The sequence below is a fragment of the Octopus bimaculoides genome, chromosome 3 (genome assembly GCF_046866305.1).
Source record: "Octopus bimaculoides isolate indiv1 chromosome 3, ASM4686630v1, whole genome shotgun sequence".
Lineage (NCBI taxonomy): Eukaryota > Metazoa > Mollusca > Cephalopoda > Octopoda > Octopodidae > Octopus > Octopus bimaculoides.
This window is the reverse complement of record NC_142930.1, coordinates 22,960,744-22,975,463: the sequence shown is the minus strand read 5'-3', so window position 1 is coordinate 22,975,463 and position 14,720 is coordinate 22,960,744. Positions and strand designations below refer to the sequence as shown.

General features: G+C 30.5%; 1 protein-coding gene across 3 annotated transcripts in view; it reads left to right on the top strand.

Moving 5' to 3' along the window:
* LOC106874167 (serine incorporator 1) overlaps positions 1-10,889 on the top strand; it is a 49,675-nt gene extending 38,786 nt beyond the window's left edge. The window contains exons 11-13 of one of the 3 annotated variants that reach the window (XM_014921797.3): positions 2,726-2,752; positions 8,695-8,848; positions 10,638-10,889. In XM_014921797.3, the coding sequence (XP_014777283.1) occupies positions 2,726-2,752; positions 8,695-8,848; positions 10,638-10,776 (320 nt within the window). In that variant the 3' untranslated portion in view covers positions 10,777-10,889. Of the gene's footprint in view, positions 1-2,398; positions 2,429-2,725; positions 2,753-8,694; positions 8,849-10,637 lie in introns of all 3 variants that reach the window. The other 2 variants (XM_014921796.3, XM_014921798.3) reach the window with 2 other exon arrangements.
* Positions 10,890-14,720: the final 3,831 nt, after the last annotated feature.

The following is a 14,720-nucleotide window of genomic DNA, read 5'->3' as shown; positions in this document are numbered from 1 at the left end:
CAGTCTTCCTACTTACTAAGACTTTGGTTTTTGCTAGGTTAACCCTAAGGCCCCTCGATTCTAGACTTTGCTTCCACAGCCTAGACTTTGTCTCTAGTTCTGGCAGTGACTCAGCTATTAGAGCAAGGTCATCCACATAGAGGAGCTCCCAGAGGCAGCCTGTCTTAAATTCCTTTGTTATTGCCTGGAGGACTATAATGAATAAGAGGGGGATGAGGACTCATCCTTGGTGAAGCCCTACTTCATTGCCAACCCTCACCTTACTGACAACATCTCTGTACAACTCTTACCAACCACTTGTCTATCCCCAGTTTCTGCATTGACCACGAGTTTAGTCCCTATCAATATTAATGCTGTAACATCTCCACTTGTTTTTTTTCCAATTAGTAGAAAAGACTGCCTCCCAAGACTGCTTTAATTTATTTTATATGGCTTTGTTAGGAGTAAGGTGAAGTATTCATGACCATTGCAACCTCTTGGAGATGATAAGATTAATATGGTTGAAGTCTTTACTAACAGAGTTGAGCTTTCTCCTTCTAAGAATAATAAATGAAATTTTTTGTGAAATTAGTTTTGTAATATTTTTGAAATTGCTAACAATTACCACTAGGTGTATGTTTTTCCTGCTGCAAAGCATATCTCAATTCATTAAGAATTTTTATTGTTTGTATATCATTCAGTACATCACTACCCGCTTATCTAAATAATTTAAATTCATGCCATGAACCTTTTTGGTATATTTCCCCAAAGCTCACTTTTCATGTCTATAGATAATTATTATCACCGGTTTGCATTTATTTTTAACTTATCCATTCTGAGATGAGTTGGACAGGTTACTCAATATTTTACTTCTTGTCATTGTTGTGGATGGGGCTGACATTGTTAGGGTTGTCTCCGACACACTCATTTTTCTTACTACTTTTGCTTCTTGTTATGCTTCTTCATCATCTGGCAAATGCACCACCAACAGAGGAAAGTGCCAATCTTTGCTGTTATGTTTATTTGGTTTTGTTAAAGCTTAATAGCCCTCCTAGCATCAACCACTTTATCATATGGACTGGATACATTTCATCATGTCACCAGTATGGTTTTCTGAGAGATTTTTGCAGCATAAGTTAAGAATCTCTTTTGCCCTCCACTACACACCTCACACAAAATAGTATTTATACATTTCATTTGTCTGAGAAATTTCATATACTTTCAAAATCAGTTGCTTTGCCGACTCATCATTTTACATTTTTTCATGTGACCTCCCTCATCATCACCTCTTGATTCTTCAGTTTCTCAATTCTAGCTTTCAGTTTATGTATTTCTACTTTATTTCTAGTATCTTAATAACATTTAGTTATATAATTACACACAACATCTTAACTCTACTGAACTTGTTTGTAAAGGTGTAGAAATATATTTAATAAACCAAACACATATAACTTCCCTATTTGGATGTTGCATGTCTCCCAGTGTAGTGGGCATGTATTCATTATCAGACTTTTAGCCTACATTATATATGCCACTCATGTAAGAAACACCTGTAGAAGTTACCACTAAATTAGAATTTCATTAGCTTGCTAATTATAATTAATTAAAATATTCAGTAGAAAATGTCAGTAATGAAACTAAAAATGAAGATCTGATTCTAAAGCATAACACATTTACACATATCTTCAGGTAAGCGTTTGATGACTGTTAACATTATATCTGACATGATACTAATCATTTATATTACTTTGCAGAAAGCTTGTCAGAGATTGGTCATTATTATTATTATTTTATTAATAATTATTATTATTATTATTATTGTAAAACAAATTCTAGCATTGTCCTGAGTTATATACTGAGTATATTGACATGATTTCAAAATATTACAGGGAGCAAACTAAGAGCTATATCTGTGCAGTGCTACATCTTTGATTAGTTCTGATAGCAATGCTATCATATACATATGTAATACTAGGATTCACCTGTGGCTATACACACACACACACACACACACGTGTATGTATTATACACATATATTATATATATTATACACGTGTATATATATGTATATATACATCTATTATACACGTATATTTATGTATGTATGTGTGTGTATATAAGTATGTGTGTATATGTACACACATGTATATGTATGTACATTTGTGTACATATGAATGTATGTGTATAGATATGTATACATGAATGTATGTGTATAGATATGTATACATATGTATGTGTATATATATGTATGTATGTATATGTGTGTGTGCCCCCAATGTCCCCAGGACAATGCTAGATCTAATATGATTGGTGATGCCTGGAGAGTTTGATGTGCATTGGCACAATGCACAACAATCTGTCCTTTATTGTCTGGATGTTTAACTGTGAGATTTCTCTTTCTTACCTGCTGCCCTTGTAGCCACAGAGGCCATACTTCTAAATGACACTGGTATGTCAGCTGCACTTCTTATTGCTTTTTGCTTGCACAGTTCTTACAACAGTTCGATTGTTGCTCTTGTATTTGTGATATTATATCAAAATGGATATCATGTTGTACTCATCAACTGCTGTCTTTATTTTTTTTTTTTTCTGTTTTCGTTTTATTATTGACACTAACACAGTTTTTCCTCCTTTCATTTCATTTATTGTTTTAGTTCTGTTTGTTTTGTTTTGTTTTTCTTTCTTTTAATCTTCTATCTATATCATCTTAATATGCTTCATATTCTGGTGTTCTTAATATTTACAGAAAAACTTGGAGATTCTTTTTATGGAGGTAATGGTCATGTACTTGATGACAGCATCTGATATACAGTTGGTCATATTGGCCACTGAGTGGTGTCAAGTGTATGACTGTGGTTTGATAAGGAATAATAGATAAAGTTGTGGGTGGTTTTCTCAAACTTAGATCTTGAATAAATAATTACAATAGATCACAAGACAAATTTGTATTTTGCCAAGAAATTATATTTATTAAAATAAAATAGTTTTAGATGTTTCACCTAAATAACAAAGTATTTAATGAAGACCCTGATAAAGTGTATGACAACAGTTGAATGAACTAAAGTTTAAGTTTCTTGCCAGTTTGGTTCTGCTGTAGGCAGATCTGGGAAATATCAGTTTTAGCAACTAAATTGAGCTGTGTAAAATACCTTCGTAATTTCTTTTATTTTAACTGTTTTTTTTCTCTCTCTCTCTACTATTAATTATTGTTAGTGACAATGCAACCAATTGTCAGAATCATTAGTGCATTGAGGAGATTACTTTGCAGTAATCCTTTCGACTCTCTATGCTCTGAGGTCAACTTTGTCCTTTATCCTTTTAGGGCTGACAGAGTACTAGTCCTGTATTGTGGTTGGTTCTTCTCTTATCACTTTCTGTCCATCAATCGTTCTGTTTTCTAGAAGAAATTCACTGTTTGCTTAGACTTGGAGATGGATGGATTCTGCTAGTTCTCAAAATAAAATAAAGTCTGAAGTGTTACTGTACAGCTTCAAGGATGTTGAAGGGCCCAGGATAAGATCTTGATTATAATGTGTAGCCCTAATCAGTTATATTTTGGTTCTGAGATTTGTGAGGAATTGTAGCATTCCTAACTGGCCATTTTTTTTTCTCTAAATCAAGAGCTTAAAACATCTTTAAAGCTTTTAAGAAATGTGGGTGCTATGTAGTAACATTTTGAGCAATAGAGAGACAGCTTCAATATAAATACTTCTGTAGCTGTAGAAATAGACTGTGTGCAATGTTCGTAGAATGAGAAGCTTCTGGCAAACTGAACCTGTTGGGCTTCCTGATTAAAGACATTCTATTTCATTTAGGCTTCTTGTATAGTTGAGACAGACATGAACTTTAAAAAGTATGTTCTTTTTTAGGTACTAGTAGGTTTGTTGTTAAGCCAGAAAATTATTTAGAAAACAATGAGCTTGTCATTACATAGAACATAGTGAAAAAAGACCCTCCCTGTAAGAATTGTGTTTGACAACTTTATGTATTCTTGGTAGGATGGTTTGGTAGAGTGCCAAAGGAAATGGTTTGTGATAGTTACATCCATTTACATCACTAATTCAAATGTTATTGAGTTTGACTTTATCTGTTTTTTAACTTCTGGAGTCAATAAAGTACTACTCAAGTACTGGGAATCAGTTTATTTAACTCTACCCTACCCTACCTAAAATGTGTGGCCATTTACTTATGTTAGATGTTATTATTGTTGTCGTTCAGTCTTACACTTGTATCACTCAGCCCATTTGACCTTCTGACCCTTCAGATCATTGTGATCAGTACCCCAAAATGTACGAGCTTATTCTAACAGCAGCATTGAAATGCATGTGCCCTACCTCCAACCCATATATCCAATTATTGTCTAATGCTTTCACATATCACCTGCATATTAACAAATGTTTTGACTAGTTTCTAACGTCTGCAAGCTAGTTACCTTAGAGAAGAAAAAACATTTTTCGTTGTCGTATGCCAAGAGTTTATTATGTGAAGAGTTGTTTCCCTTTGAGTAAAATTAGCATTAGACTTAGACAAAACAGAATTGCGGTGGCAGTACAGTTATTTTAGTCACTGCTTGGTCATTTCATTAAAATTACTTACTGAAAAAATTTTTTTAAAAAAAAACTAATATTTGATATTTATTATATATGAAAATTCAGTAATTCCAGGTTTTATTAAAAAAACAAAAAAAAAAAAACAAACGTTTTTCTTAAAATTAGAAAATTAGGGCTTAGCTTTTAGAACATTTACTATTAAAAATATGTATCTCAGAATTGTTTATAACATCCTGAATAAATAATGTGCCAAACTGTTTCCTGTATGTGCTGAATTGTACTTAATAATATATGATGTTGAAACCGAGGGGCAATAATAATAGTTTATGAATAACTTGGGATGAAATCTTAGACGTAAAACTGCAATTGTTTTTGAATCCTGTTTACTGTTATTTCACTAAGCAGAAGTTAAGGTGGTGGTTGTAAGATGGAAATTTTATGTTTATTAAGTTGTTCAATTTGTGTTTGTAGCAATATACCTATTAATTAGTTTAAAGTAAAATTGATTTAATATTTGTACATAATTTTTGCATGAGACATTATTCAGTGAGACTGAATTTTTTAGCTTAGAGATCCAGGATCATAATTATTTTTCATACAATAAATGTTTCTCTTTTGAATGTATGATAATATATATATATATACAATATTATTGTATAATTGAAGAAATGTAGTCTTTTTTTGCTGTTGCATTTATTTGGCTTGTAAAAGTTTAAGATGAAGAAATATATGTAATGTTTCTTTAAATGGCCAACATGATTTTGCCAAGCTATTATGCTCTATGTTGTTTAAGATCACTGTTGTTCTCCACATCATTAGCAATTAATGCTGACAACTGATGTGCTTGTCTGTTGATATTGAAATAGTTTTATATCAATATGCTCTAAATGTTTTCAAAATTCAATTATTCTTGATTTATATGTAATAAAGTAAGATATGTTTTCATTTTTAAATTCTAGTTCAGATTTCTCTTGCCTCAATCTGAGGCAATGGGTCATTTTGAGAAAAAAAAAAGTGTATTTTATTTCAATGAATACTTTTTCTGGTTTCTTTTTTTTATTTATTATTATATTACACTTTTATGTTGAAAATTTTTTTTATTTTTATAGAATTTGATATTGGCAAAAAACTTCCTTAGTTTTTACATATTAGAGTTCTGATTGTTTTTGATATTATAGATTAGTGGCTTCACTAGAACTTTTAAACTGTTACAAAATGAGCTCATAGAAATAAATGAAATTTTCCTCAAATCACATCTTACTGTTTTAAAAATTGGAAGTACATATTGGATAATATAATCTTAAATACACTTTGTTTGAGAAAAAGTTAAGTTGGTCATAACCGAACATCTTTGATCATAAATCTGCTAACAGTTTTCTATGTTATTTCTGTTGTGTATTGTGGATATGTATTATTAGTTTCTACCAATGGCATTCACATTACTCCAGCTGACATGAGCAATATCAATGTGAGAATAATCATTTCTATATAGGTAACATTGATACTGATCTCTTTAGATATATTTTAACATTTTAGATTTATCTGAGAAGTGATTGGCAGACATGCTGGAGCACATCACTGTGTAGCCATCCACCCCTTCTTAAACAAGGAAATAAGTACCAGTAATATACAGGGTTAAATGCAATCAATGTTATCTAAATCATTGTAAATATAGACTTTGTACCTTGTCAAAGAAATACACCAAAACTTTCTGTTTTATTATACAGAAACAAATATATACATTTTTATAAAAAAAAAAAAACCTAGTTAATTTGGTTTATTGCCTGCAAACACTCATCCTTAGAATTACTTTGTAAATAGGATGTTATACATTATTTTTTATAAGTCAAGTGAGGTGCAACAGAGTCCTTATCCTTTGTAGGGCCTCGCAGACTGATGAAGATGATGTAGTTGATGCTCACCTTGCAACAATGAATTTGCTAAGGTTTACAAAGAGCCAGACAGTGGTGTTAAGTTGGGTGGTTGGTTAAGTGTAGAAACTAATAAAAAAAAAAAAACGGATCCTTTTTAAAACGGGGACCACATTTTTCATTAACGAAACACTTTGAAACTTGGAACACTGGTAGAATGTGTCATATAAAACATCTTTTTCTCTTAGTCTTCTTAAAAAAAAAAGAAATCCATAAGTTATTCCATGTTAAAGTTGTCGTATTTCTGTAATTTCAACCAATCACTGACGTCCATTCAGCCGATATACATTAAGTGCCGACTACATAAACAAATGATTCTGAAACAATTAACCCTAACCCTAACCTTAACCCTAGGGTTAGGGTTAAAGCAAGTTTAAAATGAAAAAAGCAATAAAACGAAGGTTTGGAGATTAAATACGCTTTACCTCTCTTAATCAGCCAAAGGAGTAAATGTAAACAACTGAATACTTGTCAGTGATTGGTTGAAATTATCGAAATAAGACAATTTTTTACATGAAATAAATTCGAATACAAAAATATATTTCTGTTCTATAACACAAAATAGATAAGTATACGAAGTTTGAAAGTCTTTCCGTACCAAAAACACTACGTAAAACATTAATGAAAAATGTGGCCCCCGTTTTAAAATAGATCCAAAAAAACTTATAATCCCTACTCAAGCTCTTAAGCTTTTACTCTGCTATAAAATAGTAATATATTCTTATAAGTATGCACATTATATAAATGGAAACAAAGCATATTATATTGAATTACAGTCTGCAATGTTTTCATAGATATTATATAGAACATAGATATTAAATGATAATGATTATCAAGATATTAAGTAATGCTTCGTAAAGATTTTTACATATGTAATTAGAGTAAATTAAACAGTTACCCATATAGTAGAAGTAAATATCAGTTATTGTTTAGGGCCAGCACTAATTGAGTAGACCTATGATTAAGCGCATTCTAATTGATTAATCTTTTCTAACAGTTTATCTTACACATTATTCGACATGGCCTTCCTTTTATGATAGAGATTTGCTGTTATTTCTATGAAACTAAAGAACTCTAGCAGTTCATGATTAGTATGTAGTCTGTACTTCACTAATAAGATTATACATGATAAAAATGTCTTTTTGTGAAGTGAATAATAGATTATAAATTTTTAAATGTATAATTTTGCAAAATTAGTTTATTAATCTAATTATGCAAAGCTTTAATTAACTACTTTGATTTGAATTGGCACTTAATATCTGCATGATTTGATTCTAGTTACTTCATTTAATTTATTCCCCATTTCACAAAGCTGCATTATTGCTGCTTTTATATATATATATAATTATTCTTTTTACACACCCCTTACTACACGTTTAAACTTTTCTATAAACTGCACTGCTCCCAGGTTTTCTTTTTACTAGTTTCTTTTTTTATATTTTTTGTTTTTAGATTTAAAAATACAAATAAAAAGTTATAATTATCACTACAACCATTTCCCTTGGACTCAATGTTACTATTGAGTTGCCATTAATAACATTGAGCCCAGTGTTACTATTTTGAAATTTTATTATTTCGTACTTGTTTAATCACAGAGAGGTATTGATTTCGCAAATCAACTATGAATGAACATTGTAATTCTGTAATTTTGAAGAAATAAATTTTAAAAGATAATGGAGTTTCTAAATCGCTTGCGAAATAACCTAATTCTTTGAATAGATTTAAATTCTTTCTTTTACCTAAGAATAACGTTTGTAGCTATTGTATTTCTGAATAAGCCTTATTAGGAATTTGTTGTCACCAGTCAACCAATGGGACATTAAATTACACTGTGTAAAATTTGAAACTTTTGTTTATTAAATATTACCTTTTTTTTTTGTTAGTGGGAGATGGAATTTACAAAACTTAAAATAAAATAAAACGTATCTGCTACAAAAATAAAAAAAATAAAACTCTTAAAAATGCAATTATGTTGCAGATTGGTATTTTGTGGTCCGAAAAATTGAAATGTTGCAGTGTTTGGTTGAAATGGCAACAATTTGTAAAATGTAAACAGTCTCAGTTGTAATCTGAATCTAATAAGGAAGTGGATAATTTGTTTTTTAATGTCAACGTAATGCAAATTGATAATGACTTTTTTTTTGTTTCATTTTGTACCAAGGCAATAACCAGGTGCTATCAGCTGTTTTTCTTTTCTGTCATGTTTTTAACAATTTATCTTTTGTTTCCTTTAGGTTCCACTAAATCTGAAGATGGTGAAACTGGAAAAAGTGGACAGAATGTCTGGGACAACGAGGATGAAGAGGTTGCTTACAGCTACTCTTTCTTTCACTTCATGTTCTGCCTAGCCTCTCTCTATGTCATGATGACTCTCACCAACTGGTTTAGGTTAGTATGCTTTTTAATAATTTCATTAATTAATTAATTAGAAACACATCTGCCACCACTGTTTAAACATTCCAGATTGACAACCGATTACATTGGTTGCCAGTTCAAAACCTTACTGCAGCCACTTTGCTTCTTCTTTCTTATTATTATGTTAGCTAGATAGATGCTCTTTACTTATTATTATGTAATCTAGATAGATGCTCTTTACTTCATAAGGCCACCTGTATTTTGGCTGAGTGTTTAGCAAAAGGAAGAGCATTCAATCCAATATATTTGTAAATATCCAAATCATTAAAAACATTCCCTGCTGTACAACATCAGGGGAGGAATAAAAGTGAAAAGGTAATAACAACTCTAACATGGGTGCCATTTATGTGTCACCAGTACAGGTGTCATTTACATGTCACTGGCAAGGATGCCTTTTACATGTCATATATATATTATATGTTTGTGTGTTTATTTGTGTGTGTATGAAGACTAAAGTTTTATTTGTTATTGATTGTACTGCCTTGTTATCATCTTACAAATGGCTTTATTGGCAGACCATACACTTACCTTCTTACTGATGTATTTGTATGCATTTACTAACAACCACTCTAGAAACAGTAAAAAGAATATGGTATAGCATAATATAACTAGATAGCTTCCGTTATCTAGGTGACCAAGTCAGTAGTAGAGGTGGATGCTCCGAGACTGAGAATAAGAATATGCTGGGCAAAGTTCAGAGAGCTCCTACTTCTCTTGGCAACAAAGGGCCTCTCTCACTGAGTGAAAGGCAGATTGTATGATTCCTGTGTGTGAACAGCTGTGCTACATGGCAGTGAAACGTGGGCTGTGATAGCTGAGGACATGCATAGACTTGAAAGAAATGAAGCCAGTATGCTTTGCTAGATGTGCAATGTTAATGTGCATGTTCTTCAGAGTGTAAGCATCTTGAGAGAAAAGTTAGGTGTAAGAGGCATCAGATGTGGTATGCAAGAGAGACAACTGTGCTGGTATGGTCATGTGATGTGTATGGATGGCTGTGTAAAGAAATGCCGATCTCTGACTGTGGAGGGAACCTGTAGTAGAGGTAGCCCCAGGAAGATATGGGTTGAAGTGGTGAAGCATGATCTTTGAACTTTTGGCCTCATGGAAACAATGACTAGTGACTAAAACCTTTGGCGATGTGTTGTGCTTGAGAGGACCCATCAAACCACGTAAAATCTTAGTCATTGCTGGTGTCACGTTACTGATACCCATGCCAGTAGCACATAAAATGCACCTTTTGAGCTTTAGGCCTCACAGAGGCAAAGTGACTCATGTTCGGCTTCATGGAGGCAATGAACGAGACCTTTGGCCTTATGTCTTGCTTGAGAAGAAGACCCACCAGGCTGAGCAGAACCACAGTCATAGAAGACACTGGTGGCATGTAAAAGCACCCATTACACTCTCAGAGTGGCTGGCTTTAGAACGGGAAACTCACTGTAGAAACCATGCCAAATTAGACTGGTGAAGCCTGCCAGCCCTGGTCAAACCCATGCTGGCATGGACAACCAATGTCAAATGATGATGATGTGTGTGTGTGTGTGTGTGTGTGTGTGTGTGTGTGTTCATCCATATTATATAATTTTTGTGGTTGTATTCTGTAGCTCTGTTATGTTACATAATACAATTACATATAGTAACTATATGCATCCCAGACCAAATAAAAGGAAAGAAGTGTTTCATTGTCAGTTTTCATTTTCATGTTCTTAAAAATATAGATGCTGTTATAATTTTCCTCTGTTTGTTTTGTTTCTATTTGTAGACCAAGCTCAGATTTGAAAACATTAAATTCCAACTTTGCATCAATGTGGGTGAAAATGATCTCCTGTTGGCTTGCTCTGGCTTTATATGTGTGGACCTTGGTTGCACCAATTATACTGAGAAACAGAGATTTTACTTAAAGGGAAAAAATACTCAAAGTGAGGTATCGGTTGGTACAACAATGTTGTTTCTTGACCAATGCTTCAGAAAGACTTCTTAATAATCTGTAGCATGACTTTCTTGACAACTAATGCTCTTCATATATTTTCGTAGATTATATATACGTGAATGGATGAGTGAAAAGTTGTTTGTGTGTGTGTGTGTGTGAGTGCATTTATGTATGGTTGTGTAAGTGTACATATATATATGCATACATAAGTTTGTATATATATATATATATATATATATATATTATATATATATAATATATATATATGCATACATAAGTTTGTATATATATATATATATATATATATATATATATATAATATATATATATATATATATATATATATATATATATATATATAATATATATATATATATATATATATATATATATATATATATAATATATATATATATATATATATAATATATATATATATATATATATAATATATATATATATATATATATAATATATATATATATATATATATAATATATATATATATATATATATAATATATATATATATATATATATAATATATATATATATATATATATAATATATATATATATATATATATAATATATATATATATATATATATATATATATATATATATAATATATATATATGCATACATAAGTTTGCATGTATATATATATATGGATAGATATTTATGAAAGTGTGTATGTATGTGTGTGCATGTATATATGTATGTGTGAGTGTATTATGTTGCAGAAATTACAACATATATTCCCTGTTTCTCCTCTTTGCATCAGCAATGCCTACTATACTAATGTTGTCATATTCTCCTGTGGAATTTTGCTATCATCTTCTTTGATATTGTGATACCTTTCACTGATTAAAAACCTACCCCCAAAACAATGTTCACAATTTCTGTTTCTTTTACAAATTTTTCCTTTAAATATAGAATTATCATTTTTGTTATTAGTAATAAATCAATATTGAAATGTAATTATTTTACATTCAGACTTGTTGCTTGCAGTTTCTTCAAGTTAAATTGCGCCTGGGTCAGTCTTGCCCTTCATCCCTCTGGGGATGAATAAAAATAGCTGGCTTGGTTTAATTGATTACACCCTTCCAATGAAAAATAATAATGGTCTTGTGCTTATATCAGGAGCCATTTGCTATTCTTACTACTAACATGGTGGTGAATGGCGGAATTGGTCGAGCACTGGAACAAATGTGTGCTGGTATTTAATTATGTCCCTTTATGTTTTCAGTTCACTTTTGTGCTGGAAGTTGGCTTTGCCTTTCATTCAGGATGGATAAAAATAAGTTCTTGTCAAATATTGGGAGTCAAGTAAATTGACTGTGAACCTCTCCGCAGAAAAAAAAAAAAAATAATAATAATAAAAAGAAATAATAGCTTTGTTCCAATGCAAAACACGACTATTAAATGTGAATTTATTTTATCAAATTTAAAAGTATCTATGAATGTGAAATTCTAAAGTTAATGAGTGAAACACCACATAAAACCTTCATGAATTACTATTATAATTAATGTTTTCTTTTTTTTTTGTTTTAACTATTTGTAGTAAACCTGCCAATTTTAATTTATAATAAAATATTTCAATAAATTCTTAATTCAGTTTTAATAGTATTTTATTCTTGTTATATTTTTCATTTTGTACATCTAGCAATATCAAAGGCAGATTAACTACAAAGTTAGTCTTTGTATGTGGCAGATGTTCAGGTGCAATAAACACTGTAAACAAACAGGAAACAACTTCTATCTCATTCCAGGGAGAAAAACTAGAGGTAGTTGATAGCTTCCGCTATCTGGGTGACCAAGTTAGTAGTGGGGGGTGGGTGCACTGAAAGTGTAACTGCTAGAATAAGAATAGCCTGGGCCAAGTTTAGAGAGCTCTTATCTCTGCTGGCGACAAAGGGACTCTCACTCAGGGTAAAAGGCAGACTGTATGACGCATGTGTACGAACAGCCATGCTACATGGCAGTGAAACATGGACTGTGACTGCTGAGGACATGCGTAAGCTCGCAAGGAATGAAGCCAGTATGCTCCGCTGGATGTGTAATGTAAATGTGCATACCCGTCAGAGTGTAAGTATCTTGAGAGAAAAGCTGAACATAAAAAGCGTCAGTCGTGGTGTGCAAGAGAGACGATTGTGCTGGTTTGGACATGTGGTGAGAATGAATGAGGATAGCTGCATGAAAAAGTGCCACTCCCTAACAGTTGAGGGAACTCGTGGAAGAGGTAGGCCCAGGAAGACCTGGGCTGAGGTGGTGAGGCAAGACCTTCGAACATTGGGCCTCACCGAGGCGATGACTACTGACCGAGACCTTTGGAAATGTGCTGTGCGTGAGAAGACCCGGCAAGCCAAGTGAGATCGTTACCAGTGCCCCTGGACTGGCTCTTGTGCGGGTGGCACATAAGATGTACCATCCTGAGCGTGACCGTTGCCAGTTCCGCCTGACTGGCCTTGTAGGGTTTTCGAGCGAGATCGTTGCCAGTGCCCCTGGACTGGCTCTTGTGCGGGTGGCACATAAAAGACACCATTTCGAGCGTGGCTGTTTTCGTGCGGGTGACACGTAAAAGCACCCACTACACTCTCTGAGTGGTTAGCGTTAGGAAGGGCATCCAGCTGTAGAAACTCTGCCAAATTAGATTGGAGCCTGGTGTTGCCATCCGGTTTCACCAGTCCTCAGTCAAATCGTCCAACCCATGCTAGCATGGAAAGCGGACGTTAAATGATGATGATGATGATGTCCATGTTTGTGTGTGTATATGTGTATACATATATATACATACATGTACATATACATATATATGTATATATATGTGTGTATGTATATATGTGTATACATATATATGTACATATATATGTGTGCATATATATGTGTATATATATATATATATATATATATATATACATATACGTATATATATGTATATATATATATATGTATGTATATATATATATATATATATATGTATATATATATATATATGTATATATATATATATATATGTATATATATATATATATATATGTATATATATATGTATATATATATATGTATATATGTATATATATATATATATATATATATGTATATATATATATATATATATATATGTATATATATATATATATGTATATATATATATATATATATGTATATATATATATATATATATATGTATATATATATATATATATATATGTATATATATATATATATATATATGTATATATATATATATATATATATGTATATATATATATATATATATATATGTATATATATATATATATATATATATATATATGTATATATATATATATATATATATATATATATATATATATATATGTATATATATATATATATATATATATGTATATATATATATATATATATATATATATATATATGTATATATATATATATATATATATATGTATATATATATATATATATATATATGTATATATATATATATATATATATATGTATATATATATATATATATATATATGTATATATATATATATATATATGTATATATATATATATATATATATATATGTATATATATATATATATATATATATGTATATATATATATATATATATATGTATATATATATATATATATATATATGTATATATATATATGTATATATATATATATATATATATATATGTATATATATATATATATATATATATATGTATATATATATATATATATATATATATGTATATATATATATATATATATATATATGTATATATATATATATATGTATATATATATATATATATGTATATATATGTATATATATATATATATATGTATATATATATATATATATATATATATATGTATATATATATATATATATATATATGTATATATGT